Raw genomic sequence first — 12,246 nt, forward strand, 5'->3', positions numbered from 1 at the left:
ACTGAAAAAAGCTGTGAGCACAACAGCCTCGTATTATGTAATTAGTTTGCTCTGCAATTTATTTTTATTTTACATATTTTTGACTTTTTATCTATTATATTTCCTTACTGATGTATTTTTAGTTATATTTATTATATTAATATATATTATATAAAAACAATAACATGAATTTCACTGCACTGAAAAAGATACTGATGATGATCACCGATACTCACCACAAGGTGGCCCTCTAAGATCATTAAAATGGGCAGCAGCCCAAACCAGTCACTGCCTGTTGATCAGTTATGGATGAAACATTTTGACCATGAACTAAAAAGCCATACTACTTCTACTACTACTAATATTGTATTCATATGGTGCGTATTATTCTAAAAATCACTGCATGTTTCAAATTACCACTCCAACTGTAAAATTCTCAGCAGCTCATTTTAGCCAAGGCGTGCAGTACAACAGTGTGCTGTACTATGAGATAATGTGTTTTGTATCAAAAAAAAAAAAAAATCTACAAATTAACTCTACAGTTGAATGTACTTTGTGCGATGTTTCCAACTGAAAGAGATATAAAGGAATCATCAAAATAAACGTACCTGAGTAAATGTACTCAGTTACGTTCCACAACTTTTCACCAATAACTGTATTCTCATCACAAAAAATGCCATAAACATTTCTTTTATTGAAAACATATTTATTTGTTTTGAGAAGCTTTGAGAATAATAATTGGTATCTAATACTGTCTGAATAGCTTTAAAGTTATCAAACATGTCGCCACATACACTTCACTTTCAACGTTTATAATTAATCTTCCGTCCGTTCCTTCTGACACATTTACACACCAGAACATCTCACATCACACATGAGAAAATATACAAAGTGTTACAAGGCATAGGCTGGTTAGTTTCACAGAGTGTGGCTGTGGCTGGAGTTTACAAAATAAATAAAACCTTTTCAGAGATATTATTTTCGTATTATCTGCTGTATTCTCCTCCTCTGAATCCTCACAGCCCCGGCTGACTATGATGGGCATAGTGATATGTTTCAAAAACATTCACTGACACTGGAGTACCAGCATTTTGTTGCTCATTCCTGTCACTGCACAAAGTCAGCTGAGTACCATTTTAGTCATAACTTCATGGAAACAGTGGCAGAATATTTATAATGCACTGACTGAATAAGCTGACAAAGGGCCTTAAGGCAGACGGAGAGGTGTTAATATTCTAATATAAGTATGAGCTCATAGGAAACATCAAGCAGTTCTTTGCCGAGAAAATTTTACCTTGATATGAAAAATGAAATGACAAATTCCAGTGTCTTGTTATTAAATCATCTTAATCAATGCCTTTATGTATGCTGTTTACAACAGAGATGTCGAAAGAATATCCATCAATTCAAGACCTCGTGCTTGAAAGAAAAGAAAGACCAAAGGAGAAAAAAAAAAGAGCATGAAATAGTTTCACGCCCTGAGAAAGAGCTGTACTTTCTCACGGGGTGAATAGTGATCATGACTGTGTTACTAAATAGACTCATGTGGAGGACCGTCCTGTTGAAGTCTTGTGTGCCAAGTTTGTGAGGGTTGAATGCCTTTGTATTTAGGAGGGAAGAAAACTGGACACAAGCTGTTAGCCTACATTGTAGGGCCAGAATGCAACCTCTGCATTGACTGAACTGTCAAAACAACGAATACAGATGGACTTCCATACAGTTAACCCTACACAAAAATGTATTTTCTACATCTTAGTTGCCTTCAAAACCAATGCAATGCTCCACTGAGTTCCACAGTTTAAGATGCAGAAGTGAAAGCACCCTCCTTACTGCGGGAGGACCCATAAAACATACAAAAGGCATGAATTTTAATCAAGTGTTTGCCTGTTTCACACAGCTTTTCCATGCAAAGTACAGCCATGTTGTTTGTCTTGTTCAGAAAAAGAGAAGACTTGTTCCCCCCCATCGTAGGCCAAGCTGCAGACTCCCACGTTCACTGTAGTCAGCTGTCTGACTGAACCCACTCACGTCATCTTACAGGACGGGTCAGAGATGACCTCAGTTGACCCATAAAACAAAGCTTTCTTTGCCCTGTTTTAACACTCATCAGATGGCGACAATGCCGGCGAGATGATTCAGTTCTCCACATAATGGCAGCACTCATCCTCTGCTCTGATACATGAAATTATTTGTTTATACACATAAAACAAGCAACATCACATGCTACGCTACTTACATATTGCATTCTAATTTATTGTTCAGACAAAACTTCTTTGAAAAAAAAAATCTCACCAACATCCAAAAAGGCAGCATTAAGCTCTCGCTTTGGAAAGACTGTGTTGTCACAAAATGATAATGGCACTTCATATTTATGTTTAAATTGTATATAGCTGTCCGAGAACCAAGTGAAACAGAAGCACATATCTATAGCTATAGAAATGTATCTATAGCTTGCACTAGAAATGATTTTGTTTTTTTTGCTCAACTTAACAGCAGCTTTAAGTCACAATTTTCTTCATTTTAAATTTAGATGGCTAAATTCTTATCATTTCTATTCATTTAGCTTTGAGGTAGCTAAATTTTCTTATGAGAACATATCACATCTGGTTTCACCTGGATCTTAGAGTTCTCTCATGCCACAAAGAACCCACTGCATTATCACAGCAACAAAATAGGAGTTTTAAGCCGGTACACACACACACACACACACACACACACACACACACACACACACACACACACACACACAAAAAAAATCCTAAATGCTGGTGGAAACTGCACCATAAACAAAACTCATACACAAAGCTTCACAACAACTTCCTGTATTCCCACAGCAAACCAAACACCAGTGGTAACACTGGAGGGGGCAGTTTAAAGGAGATGCATCGCAAATCTCCAAGCAAGCTCAACCAATGCTATTATGGAGGTCCACTGGTGAATTGGCTGTGTGCAGCACACACACTAAACATAAAGGAGCTCAGTCGAAAAGAAAGAGTGCAGGTAAATTCAGCAAAGGTACAAGTAACAGTGACCGGTCCAATACACTTGATTCGGTTTCCAAATTTCAGTCGCAGTCACACTCCAAGCCACAGACACATGAGGCATTCAATTTCAGTTCTTTTAAAGTGGGCCATGGGGCATGTTTCAAAACATAGCTGAAGCCTCTGACCATCACGCTGTGGCTGCCACAGGTTGTGTCATGTCACCTGAAGGCCTTCTATAGTCAGTCTGAAGACTTATATCATATTCAGTTTGTTTTAATACACTCAAATAAGGCTCTGGATGAGGCACACTGGTGACGTCACATAAAAAGGCAAAAGAAAAAACAAAGTGGTGCTGCTGTTGCATCCTTTCAATATTTTGGTTGCATACTGTGCACCTGCGCCACTCCAATGTGAGCTAGAAAACTTGAAGCAACCCCTTGAGGACGCTACGCTAAGCAGCAGCATTAACTCGGAGCAGCTATGTGCGGCATTGCATAGCTTGGATCCATTTAAGAGAACGTACTCCTCAGCAATAGCATCAACCGTCCGCCGGGTAAATCCCTCATTCCAGGATGTCAGTTTCAAATGGGACCAGATGGTAGTAGGAAAGGTTGGTGACATACGCTTCTGTTTCCTCATCGCACACGTCTGCTTCCATTGGCAAAAACTCTGTTCCATCCTCATACCTGGAAACAAAATGACAGATACATCACTACAAGGACAGGATGCACCCATATAGTCTAACCTAGGAATCCAATGTGTTTGCCTTTTATCAGAAGCCCTGTGTTAATTGTGTAGATCCTCCCTCAAAGACTTTTTTTTTACTAATACAAGGTAAGAAAAATTTCAGCTATGTGAGAGTGATGTAAAGTCTTGTTTTGTGTGAAGAACCAAGAGGAATGTGTTCCTCTTTTGTTTCCTACACACACCCAGGGAAGGAAGAGGTGCACAGACACACTTCCTGTGGTGCATAAGGAGGGGTGGAGGGTCCTGGGGTTGGGTCACATTCAAGGGCCTCTTCACTCACCAAAGCACTTAAAGAGCAAACATGGAAATCCTTACATATGTGGAAAACAAGAAAAGGAACTTGTGTTTGTGTTGTGCTGCAAAAGGCTTTATGCAGCTTTGCTTCCCTCAGGTTATCATCAGGCTCATGGCATCATTTTTTGATATATTTGGAACCGATCTTACAGAAAAACTCATGTGAAGTCCAATATGATGTAATACTGACTGAAACTGAAGAGAGACAGAAACATTGGGGAGTGATCTTAATACTTACGTGTGTTCCACAGAGTCAGTGGATGCAGGTCTCTCCTTTTCCTCAGGGATACTGTGATCAAATACAATGGTTTCTGTATTGGCAAGACAGAATCCATTCGATCGCATGATTTCTGAAAGGTGCAGAGTACAGCATTACATCACCTGTTGGGTCACCGTGACATCCCTAATGTCTCCATTTATGTGTTACAAAAGAAAGAACACCAGACATGCACCTGATATCTTGATTGGACTCTGAAAGCACGGCTGGATCCTGTGGACTTTGTCATTCCTCAACACCTGGTCCAGTGGCGACCGCTCGAAGAACGTCAACATCACCTCTGACCTGGAATACTGCGGAGCGAGGGTTTGGAGTCATTTAGTTGCAAGTTTCCCAACATGCACCTTTCAGGGCGCAGCAAGAGCGAGGTGTCCTGACAATCTTCTAATGCACAGTGAAGGGTAACAGTTGAATAACCTACTTTGCATGGCATGTTGATAGCATTCTTCAGTAGTCTTTCCACCTCGTTCAGTTTCTCCTCAATGTCATTTGCCTCTTTGATTTTCACCAGCCCTGAAACAAACAAATAAATACAGTATGGGCATTTTTATTTATCATTTTATTTATAATTCATCAGGTACAGCTGTCAAATTGTACCTGATACAGCTCTGCAATTAATCCCATCTTTTTGAACGTCTATCATCCAGTACCATCATCAGATCATAATTAATTTTATTTGTTAGATACTTTGGTTTATGTCTAAATACCCGCAAAATTAATGAAAATCCCATCACATTACTTTGTGTTTAGTCCTAATTAAGAAAATGTTAGAATGCTAAAATGTTTAACTATGATAAGGAACCAATTACCATTACACCTGCTAAATATCAACACATTAGCATTGTCATATCAATATGTTAGCATGCTGTTGTTAGCATTTAGCTCAAAGCATCGGTGTCTTGTTATGGTAAAAACAAATGTGTTTTTTCAAATGTTTTTTTAATGGTCTGTCCACAACCAACGCCTAGCAACATATTCAACAGAAAACCTCCACTAACTCCAACCTGAAAAATAACTACAAAATACATACATAGAGACCAATGTACAAAGAAAGTTTCAAACAATTAAAATGTTAAGTATAACTATTTCTGTACCCAGATGATAAAAAAGGGCAGCTGCTCTGACCTTTACTGCCAATAAACTATTATCTATCCATAGGTCAGAGCACACATAGCCAGACAGGGTTGAATTTATCCCAAGTCTTGAAAAAGGTTGCTACAAATGCAAGAGAAAAGGTGGTAGTCTGTTAAATACAGTAACCTTTTCATTAACAATGCCCCCTGATATTTACCTCAAGTAGAGGGAGGAAAAAATAGACCACTTATCACTGTCTGCACAGGGCTTGGTGTAAAGTGATAGAGTCAAACTGCCAGCGTAAATGCTGGTGTTGGTACAACAGCAGTAATAGCAGAGGAAAGTAATAACAGAGGGTGGAGAAGCTACACAGTGATGGGTGTGATAACACGTTAATCCTGCATAAAACTAGGAACGTAATTTCAGAGGTAGTGGGAGTGTAAAATCAGCACTTGTAGCAATAGGCCTGCAAGGCTGCCGCCCATGTGAGTCAGCATCATTTACTGCCCTGCTGACAAAGAGCTGCGGCGAGGAGAATAATGATGAAGACTGCAGCCAGACTGATGAGCCTCTGTCTGATGTAAGTGCTACAGATGAAACATACTCACACAGCGGTTATGGTTACATGGAAGCACTGAGTAAGAGAGCCTAAAGCAACACTATGCACAGTCACAAGCTCATCCATTTATAATGGCCCACAGTGATGACATCATATCCACGGGGATGTGAAGAGATTGGGCAGTTATATCATCACTAGGCTCCCACCCAGTCTGAACCTCACACTGCCTCTGGATCATCCTCTGTCTTAAAGCCCCTTTGAGAAATAACACCGGTGCAATGATTTATTTATGTCAAACCCTGTATGATAACAAAACCACACTCCATTGTATAAGTTGTTACCCTTGTTTCCAGATTTGTTAAGTCTTCCTGCCATGAGGGTTGATTATGTTATGGATCAAGTACAAACAAGTGCACATTATTTATTGGCTGTAGGCACAAACATCACAGACAGGGTGGGATTAGGAAGACTGTGTTATAATAAATATTCACAGGTTTTGTGTTTGGAGCTGATAACAATCATAGCAAGTGGAGAGCTGAAGCGAATTCAGCCAAATATACAGCAAGCTGTGTCTTTTTTCTAGAAACACAGAAAGTTCAGGAGTTACCATTTCTATGTGCAAGGACAATTTCATTTGGAATTAAAATGATCATACATGATTGTAATGACGTGTAAATACAACTGTAGGGAAATAAAGTCTCATCCGAAAATAGGTGTTCTTCACCTTTTATTCAAATGAAATTATTATTAAGTCTGTATTTAAGATTTGTCTGTGTCCATGTGCAGCCTTAAAGGCAACATTTCCAATTTGCAGAAGAAACAACAGCCTGTAAAAGCCTTTACATGCATGTCACTGTGTCCAACTTGCCTGATTATTTTTACCACACACTAGCAGGCTGTGGAGAATAATGAAAAGTTCTGTAACAGTGTGCCTGTTTAATATGAAAAAGAGAAGTATGTGCAGTTATTTCTGCAACAGCTTGGCGCTGGTTGTCAAAGATTTAATCGAGTTAACCACAGTGTATGTGACACACACATATCTCAGATGAGAGGCTGCAGATTCAACACGTACTTGCTGCAATCACATGAATGCAAAGGACGTTAATCAGCTGAAAGACTCACATGTATGGAAGCCGTTCTTAATGGCAGATGCTGAAAACAGCAGCCTGGTGATGTCTAGAGAGTTTCACATGAGCCGCCTCCTCTAATTAGTTTTGGAAATAGCACAGAGCATGTGTGAGCGTGCACTGCTGATTTGGCGCGAGCAGACATGCAGCACAGAATGCAATCAATCCAGACACCAAAATTGCAGTGCTCCAGTGGATTGGCAGTGGCATTCCTCCTCCCGCACCTCCCCTCCCACTGTGGCACATAGAGACTCGCCAAAATACAAAATCAACACAGGCAATGAAAATGATAAATAAATAAACACTGTGCCTTAAGACATTACCCCTGAGGTACTGCACATCATGAAGTATTCATCCGTGTGGATCTAATCTCTGGTTTGCTATGTTTTTTACAATTACACGCTGGTTCTCTGGAAAATACCTTTATAGAAACTGAGTCTAATTCCTGCATGGGCTTCCTGGCTACAGTGGTCGCTGTCTGATTAATAATTAATCAACATTTTCTGTGTTGTCTCCCGGATTATTCATTCAGTTTGTTTGGCGTCATAGAACATCAGCTTAATTGTCTGTATGCGTCTACCTAATGCAACACGATGGGTAAATCTAACGACAGTAATTACAGACACCAGATGACATTTAGTGTATGAGCCCACCTCATAGCTTTTTTTTTTCTTTTTGCAATTATATACCGAAGTCACCCATCTGTTTGGTTCTCTGACTCCATGCCATCTTGGCAAGTCTCTCCGTTTACTGTATTAGCCGAAATAACACAGGACAAGAGGGTTTACAACAGGAACTGCGCTGTGTCCAAGTCATCCTCAAACACGCTGTCAAAACAGTCATCAAATGTTGTAAGCAGCAGCAATCTTCTGCATGGATCTGATAAGCGCATGTCAGCAGCAGAACACTTTATCTTCTAACCACTAACTTGCCACAGTTGCAACACCATGTTATTTCTGGACGCCTCATCATCAAAAGTCAGTACTGCTAAAGGCACTTTATTTCCTTCATGACATTTTTTTCTCTTACTTACATTACCAGTACCTAAACGCATTTTAAGTTGTTTCCTTTTTTTATTCTTTAATTGAGCCTTGCTGCTACCCTTACCTACAGTTTAAAGGAATAGTAATACATTTCTGGAAATATGAATATTTACTCTCTTGCCAAGAGTTAGAGGAGAAGATGGATCCCACTCTCATCTCAGTGCGTTAAATTTAAACCTATAACAGCTAAAGAACTTGCAAAATTACTTGTTACTTTGCTTTTGTTCCTCAGCCCAGACGCTCCTATCATGCACTCGTCCTAACGTTGTCTAAAGTCCCATTAAAAAGTCCACATGGTGTGGCGCCGATATTAGGGCTGACTGCTGCTTCTCCTTCCCCTGGTAATCCTTAAATTGACACTCTCAATTAGCATGAGCCACATTTCTTTTGCCCCCTTTCCTCCTCATCTCTTCTCTTCTTCTTTCCCTTGACCTGTGCACAAGCGCAAACGCCCCCTGTTGCTGATCAGCTGGAACAGTGTTGTGTTAACTGGTCCAAGCCACTTTGTTTATTTCCCATTTACAGAGCCAGGGCTGTGTAGGAATGCCAGATTTTTTTTTTTGTCAGCATACGCACAGAATGGACCTGTAGCAGACCGTCAGGAAATATTCACTGAATTTGCATCGGATTAGAATCGCTTACTCCACCTTTAACACGCAGTCAACCCTACAGTTTGGACCATCACACAGCTAGCTTAATGTTAGCCTCCGTGATTACATCTCTCCAGAAGTCCCATCCCACGAACATCACATCTCCCGGGCCTGTCTTTCCATTGAACGCACAGATATCAAATACATGTCAATCAGAAAAAACAAAAGTATCACATGATCCTCCTGCTTCCCCTTTAATAGATGATGACTAACCAACATGGGGATTGACATTCAAGAGTAAAATATTGACAATTTTCCATAAAGGGAACAGTGACTACGTGTAAGAGGGAGTGATGTCAGACACAGTCTGCATCCACATTCCCCAGTGATATCTGGTTCACATTGAATGTGAGCGATCACTTCCTGTCTGTGTTGACTCTGAGGTCACATGTAAGGTAGGTGTTATGAGGATTTCACAGACCACAGGGACTAAATATGGGAAGTTCCTCGCTCCTATTCACCCCCTCTCTCAGTCTCTCTCTCCCTGTCATCATGACATAAGTCTGAAAGCTCTGCACGTCCCCTCTGTTGCCTGGGTGCAGCAGAGAAACAGGAAAACATGAGCAGAGCCAGAAACTGGAGCAAAGTGGACTGAGAAAGACCAGAGCTATGTTTCGTCTCAGGACTTTCAATCTCAGGCAATTAGACAAGATGCAAATGAAATATTGAACTGGGGTAGAATTAATGGAAGGCCAAAGAGGAAAGTTATTAACCCTGTGGTTTCATATCCATCAATGAAGTTGTCAAACCAGCTTGAGTCACTACTAAAGAAACACTGACATCTGCTTCAGCACTGATATCACCCCATTTATCTTTTAGCTGTAATGAGGATATGACCGGTGACCGACAGTAAAAAACAGAAGTGAAAATGAGTCATGAGCTCTGAAATGTCTCTTCCCAAAATGCACTGCACACCGTACTGGCAGAGGCAAAGCAGCGAGCTGTCAACAAATCCGTCAGCTATTTTCAGTGTCTGGGCAGGAAGCAGAGCTTTCCAGTCGCCACTAAAGGGATGTTTCCAAAACATTCATATAGGCTCAGTGGGTAGAGACAAAAGGGTGATGCCAAGGAGACTGTGTGGGGATATCATACACACAGAACAAGCTAGGAGCGCTGCCAAACCGTCCTGGCACTGCCAGGGCACCACAGTGTCAGATCCAAACTGTGGGGGCCATAGGTTCACCCTACATCTGACAAAACACCGCCCTCCACAAAGCACCGCCGTAAACGCTGCTGCAGAATTAAATAACATGGCAGCAGTTCATTAATTACAACCTTTCAGTCTGTCAATGAAGCTATTTTTCATTGCTGGTTGATGATAATGTACTTGCTCACGATAAAATGATTGCGGAAGATAGTCTGATGGGTTTTTAATTTTTTATGTCACAATAAATAGGAGAACTTCTATCTCACCAAAGTAAGAGACACGTACCCTGGGATAGCGCAATGAACTGTCATGTCGCTGCTGGGTCTACAGTATATCACAGCCCTGGTCTTTTCTGTGCAAAGCATGCATGTTTCCCCTGTGCGTGTGTGTCCCTCACACACCAAGCACCTGCATTAGTTATTATGAATGTTTCCGCCTTTGCCTTTGATCAATGTAGTGGCCTCAGAACCGGGGTCGGGTCCTAAAAGCTGCCCAAATAGCACAGTAACATCCACTGTTCCTAAGGAGTTTTGATGCTTCAAATGCAGAGAGCAAATTTCCACATGGAAACCAGTGTTGGTAGTTTTGGTATTTTCCTCAAAGAGATGACACAACAACAACAACAACAAAAAAAAAGGCAGACCGTACAGATCCCACAGTGTTCTAGGTCCTAAATATTGACAAGGATCGGAAACATGTCATCAGCGTGGAGGTCTTGTGGTCTACAGGCTATGTGATAGGTCTGCTAATGTGACATCTGAAAGTGGACTTTGTTAATTATTAAGCTGTCCAAACAAAAGCATGTAAATCTAGGCTGTGAAGCAAAACCTTATTGATTATGTTGAATGCGTTTTCCTGCTTTCATTTAGCTCCCTTAAACACCACAGCTTACATCATTTTAATACTTAAGTCACTAGTTATGACGTGATGCCCAATTGCACCATCTGCATAAGACCCATAGCTAAAGTATCTGGCAAGAAATTGCACATTTAGAAATGTTTTACAGTTTTGCTTCACACAGCTGTTCTGAAAACAGGATCTGACAGCAATCCACAAAAATGTGAAGAGAAAAAAAAAACCCCCACAAAAAACAGCAGCTGTTGTGCTGTCCGAGGCAAAAATGTAAACAGGAATACAATTTTGCAGGGGTTTTCCTGTGTGTGCAGACAAAAAGTTTTCCTCCCCAGAATACTGAGGAAATCTTCTTCAAAAAGATGAGTCAAAAAGAGCAATCGGCAATTGAGAAGCATTTATGTTGCAGCAAAGTGGAAAAAGACTTTAGCGATGAGCTGGAACTATTTGATTGACAGAGACTTGATCATCAATAATTTTGATGTTTGTTTTTTTTTTTTTATTGTGTAAAAATATGTTAAATGAATGTGAGGATTTACAGGTTTTCTCTGAAGAGTGTTGTCAGGCATTTTTCACTATTTCTGACTTTCTTTTTAATTAAACAAACAGATGATTATTGCAGGAGAGGGATTGGGATGGGGGGGGGGGGGCTCCTGTGCATATGGCCCCATAATTTGTAGCTATGCCCCTGATCATAATTTAAATGTCATTTGTGATCAGTCTGTTCCTGGATTAAATGCTCTATCATCACTTCCGGTCATAGCTGTCTCTTTCAGTTGTTTCCCTTCATACCAACCTTCTATCAGTGGAGACTTGGAGAGGTCTCTTCTGTCCTCAGGAAAGGACTCTACAAGTCTTTTAAACAGCCGGCCCAGATCGGAATAACTCCGATGCAAGTATAAAATGTTCCTGTCAGACCACTCAGTCCTGATCTCGAAGAACTCCTCTTCCTCTCCCCGCTGGCTGATGATGAGCCTCCGGATCCCGTTGACCCAGCAGTCCCGGACAAACATGTTGACCAGCGACGTCCCTTCAAACACAGCCGATGCCATTCCTCAGACGTCAGTCCAGGTCCAGCATGCTGGGGCGGGCCGGGGGACGGCGGTCTGGGCGCAGGAATGTGAGAATAAAAATCCGGCAGCAGAGGAGAGGCAACTTGGGCAACTTTTCGGTGTGTCAGCGGTGTGTGAAAGCGGGAGGAGGACGATGATCATTGCGTCTGCTCAGCCCATCACAGGCGGAATCTCAACGTGGCATGATTTAGAAAAAAAAAAAAAAGAATAGACTTTAGAGTCTGTGATAACGCCCCAGCGAAGTTGGTTTGGCTCAATAACAGCTTATTTTTCCATCATCATCGGAAAGAAGTGCAAACATTAAAAAAAAAAAAAAAAAAAAAGGTTCATAAAATTGATATATCTCTGAAATCAAAGCTCTGCTCCCTTGTCTGGTCTGTTTCCGAAATCCAGAGCTTTTCACTTCACTGACTGGATAAGCAGTTGCTTTTCTTTCAGCA

The 12,246-nt window shown here is 40.9% G+C and overlaps 1 protein-coding gene across 1 annotated transcript; it reads right to left on the reverse strand.

Annotated features, from left to right (window-relative positions):
* Positions 1–655: 655 nt before the first annotated feature.
* On the reverse strand, positions 656–12,246 carry pxdc1b (PX domain containing 1b). Its single transcript, XM_071484807.1, has 5 exons — positions 11,530–12,246; positions 4,703–4,794; positions 4,457–4,574; positions 4,243–4,354; positions 656–3,649 (listed from the first exon to the last, which is right to left on the reverse strand). The coding sequence occupies exons 1-5, from the start codon at positions 11,783–11,785 to the stop codon at positions 3,526–3,528; spliced, it is 702 nt and encodes a 233-aa protein (XP_071340908.1). The 5' UTR covers positions 11,786–12,246; the 3' UTR covers positions 656–3,525.

This window comes from Trachinotus anak, unplaced genomic scaffold, assembly GCF_046630095.1.
Source record: "Trachinotus anak isolate AG129_WGS33_773 ecotype Australia unplaced genomic scaffold, CSIRO_AGI_Tana_v1 ptg000009l, whole genome shotgun sequence".
Lineage (NCBI taxonomy): Eukaryota > Metazoa > Chordata > Actinopteri > Carangiformes > Carangidae > Trachinotus > Trachinotus anak.

Coding starts and splice junctions, on each gene's coding strand:
- pxdc1b (XM_071484807.1), bottom strand. CDS start 11,785: ATGGCATCGGCTGTGTTTGAAGGGACGTCGCTGGTCAACATGTTTGTC. Junction 4,575..4,702: donor CTATCAACATGCCATGCAAA/GTAGGTTATTCA, acceptor CTCGCTCCGCAG/TATTCCAGGTCAGAGGTGAT. Junction 4,355..4,456: donor GAGTCCAATCAAGATATCAG/GTGCATGTCTGG, acceptor TGCACCTTTCAG/AAATCATGCGATCGAATGGA.